General features: G+C 44.4%; 1 protein-coding gene across 2 annotated transcripts in view; it reads right to left on the bottom strand.

Annotated features, from left to right (window-relative positions):
* Positions 1-5810: 5810 nt before the first annotated feature.
* The window catches only part of LOC111842903 (poliovirus receptor), a 36543-nt gene continuing 27861 nt past the window's right edge, over positions 5811-14492 (bottom strand). The window contains exons 7-11 of one of the 2 annotated variants that reach the window (XM_023810003.2): positions 9679-9805; positions 9461-9518; positions 8345-8416; positions 8085-8254; positions 5811-7972 (exon numbers count right to left, since the gene is read on the bottom strand). In XM_023810003.2, coding sequence (XP_023665771.2) covers positions 7960-7972; positions 8085-8254; positions 8345-8416; positions 9461-9518; positions 9679-9805 — 440 coding nt within the window. In that variant the 3' untranslated portion in view covers positions 5811-7959. Of the gene's footprint in view, positions 8255-8344; positions 8417-9460; positions 9519-9678; positions 9806-14492 lie in introns of both variants that reach the window. The other variant, XM_023810004.2, reaches the window with a different exon arrangement.

Here is a 14492-nt window from a genome sequence, read left to right on the forward strand (position 1 = left end):
GATTATTTTGGAATTACGTTAGAGTAAGAATGAAAAGCCATTGAAATACACTGCAACATGGTTTGTTCATTCCTGAACATTTTATAGAGTAAAAAATTGTTCTGTAATGCTATGTTTATGACAAATGACATCAGAGTTACTTTACTTTAATGATGACCCATATTATGTTTTATGTAATGCTGTCTGTTGTTAGTGTTTTGTAGGCCATTCATTTATGTGTGTTATAGGGCTCTTCCAGAAATATATTAGGTGCTAATGTTTTGGTGGTATGAGTCTCTTTTGAATTGAATATCTTTATTGTCATTCCATATGTGCAACAAAATTGGATGTCAACCAATTAGTGCAAAACAGTGAGGAATTATAAAATTATAAAGAAATATGAAAAGTTATAAAAACATATAAATAACAAGATATTTTTGAGGCATGTTTTGGTGGCTGGAGTGCATTTTTGAGGCGAGATATTTTGGCTGATATTGTAGACTGTGTGACGAGTTTTGAGAAAGTGACTCAGTATTGCAGAATGTATTGTAGCTATTGAAAAAAATGTAACTCAGTTGTCAAAAGCAAATAATTCCACCAATGAATTAGTCAGTGCCACTAAGATGAAAAGTACAACCAGCATTGTTTTAACTATGAGAAGACAACATGCTTAGGTATATTGTCAGTATGTCTGTGTAAGTAAACTCCTGAGCTAAAAATATCTGAATGATAGTCACTTCCCACTTTGTCACTGTCACTGACTGATCATAACATTTTTTCTAGATTGATGTGGACCATTACTCTAATGATTATTAACGTGCAAAATAATAAGTCTAATGCCCATATTTCTGCATAGCAAAACATGATTTCTCATTGCTTGACACAAATTTCCAAACATTTTAGTACATATATGCAAAAGCTTTTGCACAATTGTCATAATTTGTGACAATTTTCAGTTGTTTTAGTCTTGTTGGTCAAAATAAATTATGTAGTTTCTTATTACAATACTTTTATACCCAAAACTATGTACAGGTACATCTCAAAAAATTAGAATATCGTGAAAAAGTTCAATATTTCTTGACATTCCTTTCAGAAGGTGAAATTCATATATTATATAGATCCATTACACATAGAGTGAAATATATCAAGCCTTTATTTCTTGGAATTTCGATGATTATGGCTTATAGATAATAAAACCCAAAATTCACTGTCTCAGAAAATTTGAATATTGTGAAAAAGTTCAATATTGGAAAATCATGGTGTCACACCCTAATCAGCTAATTAACTCAAAACACCTGAAAAGGTTTCCTGAGCCCTTAAATGGTCTCAGTCTGGGTCCGGAGGCTACACAGTCATGGGGAAGACTGCTGACTTGACAGATGTGCAGAAGACAGTCATTGACACCCTCCACAAGGAGAGTAAGCCACAAAAGGTCATTGCTAAAGAAGCTAAAAAATATCCAGTATGTGGCAGTCCTGTGGGCGAAAATGCCTTGTTGATGCTAGAGGTCAGAGGAGAATGGGCCGACTGATTCAAGCTGATAGAAGAGCAACTTTGACTGAAATAACCACTCGTTACAACCGAGGTATGCAGCAAAGCATTTGTGAAGCCACAACACGCACAACCTTGAGGCGGATGGGCTACAACAGCAGAAAACCCCACCGGGTACCACTCATCTCCACTACAAATAGGAAAAAGAGGCTAAAGTTTGCACGAGCTCACCAAAATTGGACAGTTGAAGACTGGAAAAATGTTGCCTGGTCTGATGAGTCTCGATTTCTGTTGAGACATTCAAATGGTAGAGTCAGAATTTGGCATAAACAGAATGAGAACATGGATCCATCATGCCTTGTTACCACTGTGCAGGCCGGTGGTGGTGTTGTAATGGTGTGGGGGATGTTTTCTTGGCACACTTTAGGCCCCTTAGTGCCAATTGGGCATCATTTAAATGCCACGGCCTACCTGAGCATTGTTTCTGACCATGTCCATCCCTTTATGACCACCATGTACCCATCCTCTGATGGCTACTTCCAGCAGGATAATGCACCATGTCACAAAGCTCGAATCATTTCAAATTGGTTTCTTGAACATGACAATGAGTTCACTGTACCACAATGGCCAGATCTCAACCCAATAGAGCATCTTTGGGATGTGGTGGAACGGGAGCTTCGTGCCCTGGATGTGCATCCCACAAATCTCCATCAACTGCAAGATGCTATCCTATCAATATGGGCCAACATTTCTAAAGACTGCTTTCAGCACCTTGTTGAATCAATGCCACGTAGAATTAAGGCAGTTCTGAAGGCGAAAGGGGGTCAAACACCGTATTAGTATGGTGTTCCTAATAATCCTTTAGGTGAGTGTATCTAAGCATTTAGATTCTCGTGTTCAAAACGATGCTGATTTGTACTTTTCATTTTGGTGGCGCTGACTGATTCATTGGTGGAATTATTTGCTTTTGAGGCATGAGTTAATTGTTTTGGGTAAGTTACAGGCTTTTGCAGCTAAACCATAGTGTTGTGCTGTATGTGCTCTGTTTTGAGAAATGCGCTTATAGTCATGAGAATGTTAAATATGTTTCATAAAATGTGCCACAGCAACTGAGAAAAAATGCATCACAATCATTCCCTGTTCTTCCACTTGTTTCAGTGTCACTGGTGTTCAGGCCAGTGCAGGCAATTTGGCTAAAATAGTGTAACATTGTCTAATAACCTATTTCAGAGGAAAAGAACTCAAAAGAATCAAATTTGACAAAAAGCACGGCATGGTTCGTAACACCCAACACACCCATTTTCAGAAACATGAGACAGCTGTAAAACTATTATGACAACCCTCATTTCAAATGAACCAGCAAATGATGAGGACTGCAATTTAAACTTGTTTTTTTAGAGATCTATCACAGTGATGTAGGAAAGCGATATGTACTTGGCACTCAAAAAAATCTTAAAAAGATCTTTTGTTCTTCATACTTAGTTGATCACACCATTATGGGAATAGGATGAAATCAATGAATCACATAAGGTTTCCGTAAAAACAATACCTACTCTAAAGAAAATATTATACAGTATCCAAGGATAAATATATTTATTGTAATATGTTTTTTGGGTGCTACCTGTAGGTAGTTGCCAAGCCAGACAAAAATCTAAAATCATTTTTCAAATGCTCTGATCATGACTTATATCAGTTATATGATCTAGAACGTGCCATGAGAATGGTGCGATGCCTGGCAGTACGAGTAATTGGAAAGCCCAAGTCTTGACCAGGACCTGGTCATTCAGGTCTCCCTTGATAATCCAGCCATTGATTCTTCCGCAAAAGCACCATCATGGGCCACATCTCCATGCACAGCGAATTGTGCTCTTCTGCACACAGCCCAGGCCTGTCTTTTCTCCTTGTGCCCGGGTAGGACCTACATAATATTGTTGTAATTAAGCCATTGTATCTGTAGCACTAGACGTGCCAATATCTAGATTATGCTAAGCAGCTGTGCCGAGGAGATAACCAAGACAAACACATTTCCCACACCAATTAATATCTGTTGAGAATTTCTCAGAGTACATATTAGTCATTACTCTATAATAATGTCCTGCGCGTAAGCTGGTTTTGTCCCACTGGGCCTGCTGCTCGTGGCAGCTTGGTGCCCACACAACGCCTACTGACAGCTGGCCGGCAGAGGACTTCCTATTCCAGGAAAAGGCTTCTGTTTGCAGCACAGGTTAGACCTTAAAGCCCCACAAGGTGCCTCTCTGTTGCAGCCGTCCACAAGGAATGTGTACATTCAGGATGACTCCAGTAAAGTATGCTGTCTTACTCTTTGGAAGAAGAAAAATGCACTCAACATATGGGAAATTAGTTGTTATATCTTGTATGAATGAGACAATTCTGGTAATTGTGATTGCTGTTAATTAGATTATTGAAAAAGCATCCAGGGTGTAGCTCAGCTTGTGCGAACCTTCCACCTGGGATTGCAAGCAAGCCCTGACCAGGATAATTGCTTTATCACTGGGTTGGTGGGTGAGGTGACAGACAGGCCACTGAGACCTTACATAATCCATATGCTCACTCTTAGGATGCTGAGGGCCAAACCAGCTTTTGGGGTGGGATCGTGGATGTCAACCATGGATGGTGCTTCTGATATTTTAAAGCATAAGCATTGACGTTCCTGAAAAACGTTACGTTTAGCATCATCGTGAGCCCTAAGGTGGACCAAATTTGAAGAATAATCTGTACTATACCTTGGTACAGAATGTGTAGTGAAACCTTCTGGTGTCCACCTGCAAGGATCTGGGGATTAACTTGGGATCAGCCTGGGCCTGAATTAAATGTGGTCAATCTCTCCCCTGCCTATATCTCTCCTTCTCTCCATGGCAACACCAGCCTGGGGATTAGTGTCTAATGGAGACACAGATACCCTGCCTCACGCTCTCACCTGGTCAGACCACCCCGTACCTACGGCAGCCTACGTTTAGACGATCAGAAGCTTGAATGGACTGGAATTTCCCAAACTCTGTCATTGCAAATGGGAATACAATAACTGCGACTTTCGAAAGCAGAAGTGAAAGGGCTGAAGATGGCCTCAGTGTTTACAGCTTATCCCTAGAGAGACATTCTGATTTGGTGCTTTCATGCTTTCCCTGTAACCTCTATAGCACATGAGCAATTAGGACTAAAGCCAGCAGAGGATATCCTAATATCATAGGGCAAGGAGTCATATAACCAGCAAGGCCATGTCTGACTGCACATGAGGGCCTCAACGAAAAGAAGACACTAAGAGATAAGATAAGATAAGATAAGATAAGATAAGACTTCATTCATCCCGAGGGAAACCATTAAACTTAGCAAGTCCCACTCAGCAGCAGGAGAATTAATCAGAGTTGAATGACAAGAGCAGAATATCTAAACAAAACATGACAAGAAGCACCTTCAGAACAGTTTCAAGGGCAAATCCGATGAAATGAAGATAGTTTCTATGATCTATTATTCTCGTGAATTTATATTTATACAGTTACAGTGGTATAAGTTCTGTTTAATTTTGCATTTGTGGAAATACTATGTGGCATACTCCTCAGGAGCTCTGCACGGCTTGGTAAATCCCCAGGGTCTGACTGATATGCTGTTAGATCCATGTAAACTGCAGATTGTTAAGGTGTTTCCATGGCAATGCTGTTTTCGCTTTATATCACAAGGACACACAATCAGATACCTTATACGCACACTCACTTTTAACAATGCCGCATGCTTTGATAGCCAGTCACTTGATGTTACGCGGCAGGGAATTTGCCGTTTTAAACGTTCACTTTGAAGGAAACCAAAGAGAACGCTGCTTGAACTAAAGGTATTTATTGTTTTTCTGGAGTACCAGAAATTTCAGGCCAGAGGTCACCTGGCATTCCCGTGAATTAGTCAGGAAGCCACGGACTACAGATGCCAACTTCTACAGAGCTCTCTCAGCGTTCCAAAAAAGAGAAATTGCCAAGGACACGATTTTTAAACTGTTGTTTAGTATTAATCATCAACTCTGAGGATCTGGTCACTGCCTGCTGACAAAGATGCGCCATTTAATTATGTCAGCCTTGTTCGCATGCCACTGCTGTCCAAGTTAATGTGTCCTGACACCAAATGATCATGCGACTCGCAATGCAATTCACTGCAGGGGTGCCTAGCGGCTGGTGTCGTTAATTAAATGCAGGGTTAATGAGTCAGGGGTGACAGGTGTCAGGCTGGGCGATACCACTGTGACTCAAGATGGGAGGGTGTAGTGGGAACGTCGGCGCCATGAGCTCAAATGCTGCAGGAAAAGGAAGACATCTTCAGAAAAATCAGCCAGGGTGTGAGCATGAATGGACTGATTTTATTGGATTTGAAAGATCATACACAAAAAATATACTGGCTCTTAAAGGCATTAAAAAAAATCAGTTATACATTACAAACATAAAAAGCACAATTCATAAGCCACAGAACACATCAGCAAACACTGTAACAACCTTCATTTCATTGTCCAAGCTTAGGAGTAGAAAGCTTGAGTAAAACAGAGGAACGGCCTTTGCGACAGTGAGAAGGTGAGAGGATTTTCATGGATGGCTATAAATGAGCCTTTAAATCACAGAGGAAAAGAGCAGGCTTCATAGCATTTCCAAATGCGGGGGGAAAAAACATCTGTAAAGAAAACCCCCCCCCCGAGAGAATTTTTTCTGGATAGGGTGTGCATTATCTTTGGTTGTTTTCCAGTGACTCATATCAGGTTCAGTAGCATCTGTTGTGTGATTGTAACAGACAGACGGCTTTCTGGGAATGGGAGGATTCTCATGCAGCATGCAGATATACATCTTTGAAACATCCTTTTTTTTGCATTAAAAAACAATAGACGAAACACCCACATTTTTTGTACAGGGAAAAGAAAACAATCATAAACTTCATAATCAGAATGTTTTCATGCCTTTCTCAACAACAGAAGTAGGGATTCACCCTGCAAGAAAATGGATAATCCTACCTATCTGCCCTCTTTAGAAAACAAAAACAAGATACACCTCCTCTCTTCCAGTACCCAGTCTGAGAATCTAGGACCCGTATTCATTTACAGTCCCTGTCTTACTGGAAAGAGATTAAAAACTGATTACAGTGGTACCTCAGTTCTCAAACTCATTAGAACTCAAATTTCTTAAAAGTCAAACCAACCAGTTCGAAAAAAAAATTACCTAGAGCTCGATCCGAATCTCAGAAGTGAAACCGTGAACGCCGACCTAAGATAACTTGTACACGCGTCTCTCAGCGGAAACAAAGGGTAACGCTTCAGTCTCAGCCTTGCATTAGCTGTGATAGCATCGTGCATGTTTACACTAGCTGAATTAGCTGTATTTAGACAGTAAAAATACATTTAGACAATGATAGACAGTAACAGTAATTATTATTATTATATAATAAAATACATTTAAAAATAAAGATTTCTTATTCATTATTTTAATATTAATAATAAAGCATTCATACGTTTAATTATAATAATATTGTCGTGCCGAGCGGGGACGGAACGGAGACAAAGGCGCAGAGGTCAGGGTATCGGGGAATACGGGGTTTAATTACAGGTAAGGCAGGCAAAACGCAGACGGACAATACAATGACCGGACTGGGGAAACAAACTGAAAATACAGAGGGCTAATGACAACAACCAGAAACAGCTGATCACACGGGGATTCCACGCGGGTTTAACGAGGGGGCGTGGCACACGGAAGGAGCGGATGATCGGGGAAGGACACATTGTTTGGATACATTTATTTTCTTACTTTACAAATTACTGTTTTGATAAATGTGCTTAGATGTGTTTAGTACAGTATATGCTCTTCTTGCTTTATTCGGTTCATTTTGTGTTTAAATGCAAAAAAAAAATCATATTTAGGTGTAATTTTTTGGGGCCGGGAACCAATTAATTGGTTTTCCATTATTAGTTGTGATCGAAAATTCGATCACAACTCGAACTTTTTAGGATTCGATCTGAACAGATTAAATTCGAGTTCTGAGGTACCACTGTAGTGGTGTTCCCATGTATGTGACGCTCAGGACAACGTGACCCCTTACTTGTAATGATACGGACGCTTGGGAACACCGATACAATCAGCAGACGGACAATACTGCCACAGCAGAGGGGAGCAGGAGAGAGGGCGCTCCTGCCACAGACGATAAATAAGATACTGACCATCCACTCATCCTGCAGGAGAAACCCCACGCTTATTTACAGAATATCTCAGTCAATTACAGGTAGCTTATACTTACTCAAAGTAGTAGAATACTCATAATACTTCAATTAATACCAAGAGGTGTCAATAAATTAATGAGACAGCAATTGGACAAGGTGGAACTTTCTTGGAGATTCGTCACTTTCCAGGAAGTGCATTAGCAGTATCTGGGCTAACTGGCCTGGTTGTTCATGGTCACATCCAAGAAGCCAGGCCTGGCCCATTTCAAGGCTTCAGTCCAGGTGATGCTCTATCACTGATTTGTTCTGAGGCAAACACAGCAGTGGTTAGTTTGATTTTGTGTTTGACAGAGCCACAGCATACCTTCTGGAGGGTTTTGATAACTGTCACCCCCTCCCCCCCCCCATCTATACATACATAGGAGGAGAAATGAAGCCACCCTCACGACTGGCAGAATAGTGCAATCTTGGTTCAATCCCATATAGTTCTCTGTTATCTTGGTAGCGTCCATGTGCTCGGTCTTCCGAGCCAGAGAGGGCGCTGTCTTCGCCATGTCCATTTTTTTGGTAGTCAGCATCATCAAGGTTCTGAGTATCACAAAAAACAAACACTTCAGTTAACAGGAAATGTTCGAACGCTGGTGTGTGCATTTGTGCACGGAGATGCAGTGGACTCACCGTCACGGGCTCTGTTTGGCTGTTGTATGTCTGTCCCAGTGGTTGGGTCTCTGAGGCTTGACCTGCATTTGGCTGCAAAAAAACAGGAATTTCCAGTCAGCAGTACAAATGAGAATATATCATAGGCAAATCACACTTTTATAATAGCCCCTTTACACACAGCCGTTAAACACTTTTAATGGGTTTTTTGCAAGGTCAACATCTGTTTTGTTAAACCATCACATAAATGTTGCATTTATAACCAATAAGGGGGGAGGAGGGGGTTTGCTTTGTATGATCCTGCTGCTATACACATAGACACACAGCAAGGGCCATCTGTGGAAGATCCACAGGGTCCTGTAGGTTACTTATCGAGCCAGGTTACTGCGGTGCAGCCTAGCTGTCAATGCAGAGTGCCGAGTGTGGGCATCAATTAACCCACGTTAACATGGTCCTACGTGACACGGTTGCCGTGGCGACACCATAAAAACATAACAACAACTGGACCCCTGGGAGCTGGCCCACCCCTGGTGCCCACGGCGACAGCACCCAAGGGGCCTGTAAACACATGGAAGGGGACAGACCTCTAGCCCTGGTTGCCGACATGTGACAAACACATCAACAAGGAACCGTTAACCAGAGCTAATGCTTGGCTAGCACTGCGGCCAAGATCACATGCTCTATCTACCATACATTTAGGTCACACGTTGTTTGTGTTTCTGACCGTGCTGCTAAACTAACATAAATATAGCTTTAACGCCAAACAGCACACAAGGTTCAGTTTTGTTTCCGCTCTCCTGTTTAGCAGACTGTTCAGAGCCAGTGCAGGGCTCAGCATGACACCCTTCATCTCTACATCAGTTCTTCCCTTGTGCTGGATGGTTATCTTTTGGTTTTCGTTCCTCCTCACTCCCAAGCCCAGAGCAGTCTTAAAGTATGCAGAATACCTCAGGGATTAAACGTCTGCAGTTCTTACACCTGTACGCTAGAATTAATTACATGTTATTTAATTTAGAAAACCCTGTTGTACAGATTCATAACAGCATCATGCAAAACTAACATTTAAAATAAAATAAAAAAAATTTAAAACTCATGTGCCGACCGTTTCTCAGGTCTGAGCAGATTCAGTGACCCCACCTTTTCTGCAGAGCCGCTAGTCTTCATGGGTGGCGGGGGCTTATGTTTGGGAGGGGTGCTACAAGAGAGAAAGAGAGGGTGGCAAGAATTTCAGTTCCTCGCAAAGTGTCTCCTGGTCAGTATTTTCAAAAGAGTTAAATTCTGACGGCGTGGCGGCTCAGTCATCCGTGAACAACAGCAAGGCAGTGGGGGGGGGGGGGGGGGGGGGGGGCACTCACTCCTCCTTTCTGCGACGTTTGAGAATCATCACAACAACTGTAACTATAACAGCCACCAGTATGATGCAGGCAGTAACCCCCCCGATGACAGCTCCTGTTGTGGATCCCTTAAGTGGCAACTGGGTCTCTAGGGGAGACAGAAGGACAGACAGATAGACATTAGATAATACCAGAATTAAAAACAGATCAAGGAGAATTTGATGCATTGAATAAAATATTCAGCTTTTGCTAAACAAAATGAGAGAATTACCCAGAACTGAGTTTTTATCACAATATGTATCAATCATGCCAGAGTCTGCTAAATGTATATAAGTATTCATTATGCAGGGATTCAAAATTTAATGACTGCAATGTGCAGATTATGAAGAATATAAGTATTATTGCTTTCACTAAATCCTTTACTGCAGTATATATTTGTAGTTCAGAATGAGGCACAGATGATGCACAAAGGGGGTGACGTCGTTGCAAAGACCATGCAGTACCATGTTCATCCACAAGGGGGAACTCCGACTTCAAACTTCCACAGAACTCAAAAACACAGCGGTAGATTCGCTAATGAAGTACCCAAGGCCTGCTGTTCCTTTTTCAGCCAGGAGCCCTTAGCCTGGGATGGCTCATTTACCGCAATGCTAAATAGGCAAACAGGGGGCTGGCAGGATACCATATCATCTGTGGCGCCAATGCAGAGCCACTGGAGGACGCACACCCCCTCCCATCAAAATGTGGCATTTCGCAGTCAGTCATACACAGCACAGTCATTAATACTAATATTTAAGTCTCCCTTGATGATCGCTAGCGTGTTCAGTCCTGAACAGAACTGGCCCTTGGGACAGGATGAGGGGAAGCATTCCAGCGATTCCGAACAGGTGCTGGGCACATTTTGGCAGGCTTCTATTGATGATTGGCGGCAAGGCAATCAGATGCGCACGCACACGTCTGCCTCCGCTCTGCCCGTTCATCTGGAACATTCCGGCAACTCCCCCGCACGCGCCTTTAGATATGTGGGCCCTGCGGCTTCAGTTTTGTGGTTTGGACCGTGCCTCCATTCTGCTGTGGACTAGCAAAGACTTAGCAGGTTTGGGCCACAGGCCGGAGCGGGAATGTGAGGAAAGGGGAGCGCACAGTGAAGACGAACGGGGCCAGAAAGAGAGACAGACTCCTGATCTTAAAGGTCCCCTCTGTCTGGAAGGTACAGCCCAGTCTCAGCCAAAAAAAAACTAATAAATTACAAACTCCATCTTGCAGTGACATTTCTGCCCCCCAAATTCCTTCACCATACCGCCCAACGCACATCTTTATCCCTTTCTTTCCCCCCCCCCTTTTCATCCCCCCACTCCATCAAGCAAAGCAGAACAGAAGATGGACTAAGAGAGTGAGAAGGAGGGAGGGAGGGAGAGAGAGAGAGCCTGAAAGGGACAGAGAGAGTGGGCAGTGTGAAAATACAGGAGCCGGCTCCAAGAGATAATTACCGCCAATACGATCACTGCTCTGGAACGAGCAACCAGCCAGCTGCACATTCCTGCCTCTGAGCGTTTCATGCCCCAAAGAGGATTAACGGACTCCAACACCCGTCACTGTTTCGTTTGTCTTCCCAAATGACCCATAAGTAACTTAGTGAACCCGGCTCCTCCACCAATCCCCTTTGGCGACTGCTCAGCCCCTCCCACAGGCGCATAAACCTCCAAATCTCTCTGCACCCCTGAGCTCCTGCTGTTAGCTAACAGAGATAAGTTCATTGTCTAATTTTGAGGGACCCCCCCAGTTGAAACAAAAACCACATCAAGAGGGTTTTTATCTGTAATTTTATCGAGGGGCAGGTAATTGTGAGGGATTGTATTTCTTCATAAATACTGATGCATTTTGACATGTAACATCATGAGCCATCAATAGATATTAAAATACTTTTTTTTGCTCAAGGCAACTGAAGGGCCAGGATTTGTATTAAAAGTTTTAAAAAAGAATAAACATGAAAGAGAATCGACAAGGACTACAATCATATGTGTCTCTTCATATTATAAGATGACAGCTGAGGGTCGACTCTCTCCTCTCCGTTCGTGAGCCTCCTTATCTGAAAGTGCTGTTTATGTTGCCCGTGTCTCAGGTGAGCCTGTATCCTGGTAACCGACTAAATAAGTGATGAGGGGAGGGGCGGAGAGACATGCACAGGAGAGCAGGTGGTCAGGGGCACCAGCGCTCAGCCCGGCACGACAGCTAGGAGGCGGCCAGCCTGGCGGCAAGGCGGAGTGTGATTGGTGAGCGTGATGAGCACGAGCAGCGGATGTGACTGACAGCCGTTAAAACACGGAGGCGAGACCAAAGACCAAAGGCCTAGAGATGGTTAACGCTAAGACAGGCCCGACACCCCCCACCAAACAGTCTTACGTCCACAACGTGTCCCCAGCAGCCATGTTAACGCGCTTCGACGGCGCTGGGCGTTTACACCATCTGTGGATTACGCACTGCGTGTGTCCATGGGTGCAACGTGGGGGAAGCAGTGTGCTCCCTGCCACAGCACATTAAGTTCTTGACGGGGAGCGGCAGGGCCCTGAATGAGGGTGCACGGCAGGCGGCCTGTCTCTCCTCAGCTAGTCAGCGCCACCTAGGGCCACCCGCCCATCACAAGGTGGCACTCTCAACAGCGGGCATGGTGCCTGCTGCCACAAGGGAGCCACAGCAGGGTAACTAAAAATACACGGGGGGGGGCACATGGTTTTCCCGGTGCCATGTTCCGAATAGCTGGGGTGGCACTCTCGTTCCAATTTGGGAACATCTCCTGTCCTGCTCAGTGTTTTAGCTGCTGGAACTCACAGCTTCCTTCTGCCAGACAGTAATTTGGGATTATTTATCAGGTCCTGTGGAATTTGTTCCATCTGGAATGGCCTTCAGTGAACCTCCCTCCCCCAGGCCTGACCCCCTTCTCTGGCTTGAGGGCAATGTGGGAATCTCTGTTTCTTTTAGCCTCCTGTCTTCCTGGAAATCTCTGGCTAGAGCCGACATCATGATTATCTAGAGTTCATCCATCCACAGTCCAAGGTAACCCACTGAGAACATGCTGGCAACCAGATAGTGTACGATAACACTTAAAGAGTCCTGTATGTTTTTTTTTTACCCCAAAAAGTTTCATTTGTTTTTTTTTGGTATTTCCCATAACCTGCTGCTGGAAGCCCCCAGACTTACTAGGAGGGTTTTGGCAAGAGCTGGGTTAAAGTATTAGGGTTTGAAAATGGGTCAAGTCCAAGATGACTGACAGAACCACGTAGCATGAGGATGTGAGATTTAATTCATGACAGGGAACCAAAACCAAAAAAGTGGACAACAGCTGCTATTGATGGGCAAATGGGGCAATGAGGGCATCAGTCGCACGGCGGGGAGTCAACCTGAAGAAACAGAAACTACCTATTTATAGCACATGCTAATGATGAATGAGCAAATTCCCCCGGGTCACATGACCTACACCATCTCAGCAGACAAAGCAACATGCAAAGCAATGAGGAGGGAAGATCACTGCAGTCACTGGACCGCAGGGCTGGCTCCTCCACCTCAACACCAACATGTAGTCCTTCTAGGTCTGAAAAGCCAGCAAACTCCTCTTCAGTTCTGGGAAGTCCAAAAAAAACTGGTGACGCAGCAGTCAAGACAGAACCACGACAGCCCGTTTTCCAATGCCCCCGTAAGCTGTTCCCTTATCCAGATATCATGACTGTTGAGGGAGTCATGTAGAGAAGCACCCCAATGCAGTGGATGCCGGGAAGTGCGGTGCCAGGAAATTTTGTTGCCTGAACGCTGATCGCCCACGTGTCCCTGCCTTTTCAGAGTGGAAACCCCAGTGCAGTCACACCAGTGGGTGGCAGCCATGAGGCGTGGGCTCCAGTTCTGTGAGCTTCTCCAAGTTCGGTCCAGACCCCACTCGTGAGTGACGTCCGTCAGGACCGCTCACGGGCTGACGCCAAGGGCGGTTCCCTGTACCATTATTCTGAGGAGCAAATGATGGCCATTTCCTCTCAATTACCTCTTCACCACCTCTGCGCCTCAGGCGGCCCAGCATCCTGTGCAGGGCGTTCCCCGTCTGGAGCTGCGTGTGGCCAAGGAGGGACTCCCAGGCTCCCAAATTTGCCGGAATTGCGGTTGGAAGACGGATAGACAGAAGGAAGGCTGGATGTCACTCAGAGAAATTTAAAGCATTTAAAGAGTAGACCTCGTGTTCATCCTCATCGTACGATGTAAACTGAGGCCACGTATAAACACAGTTAGATGACTTGAGATAGGTCAGCCACATACAGCAGACAAGCCGAAAGGTGTGGGCGGGGGCAGAGTCACATGACCACCCCATTAACCAAAGACATCAAACAGCGATTTTTCTCAGCGACCCGGTTTGCAGACCCTGCATCTGCATTGCCCCCCCTCACTTCCTTAGGCCCAAATGGCCTTCGTTCTCATCCATTCCTCCCGCTTAGTCAGTTAAACTCCCAAAACCCTCACGGAATCCTTGTTCTGTCCTCTTGTCTCCTTGGCACACGGAATATGCTCTCCGTTCTGAAGCAGACCTTACACACACACATACACACACACACGCACGCACACAGACATACCCACACGCGCACACACGCATGAACGCGCACACCCACACACACACACGCATGCACACACGCACACACACACATACACACACACACACGCTGGTATGTGTGACGACTAACACCCCGAACTGCATGTCAGCCATCGAGGCCAGATGCAAACGTGCCTCAGTGGCTGCAGAGTCATTTAAATTCCTCTCCAGAGGAAGCTTAAAAGCGTCCTTCACTCCACCCCCTTCC

This window comes from Paramormyrops kingsleyae, chromosome 9 (assembly GCF_048594095.1).
Source record: "Paramormyrops kingsleyae isolate MSU_618 chromosome 9, PKINGS_0.4, whole genome shotgun sequence".
NCBI classification, from domain to species: Eukaryota; Metazoa; Chordata; class Actinopteri; order Osteoglossiformes; family Mormyridae; genus Paramormyrops; species Paramormyrops kingsleyae.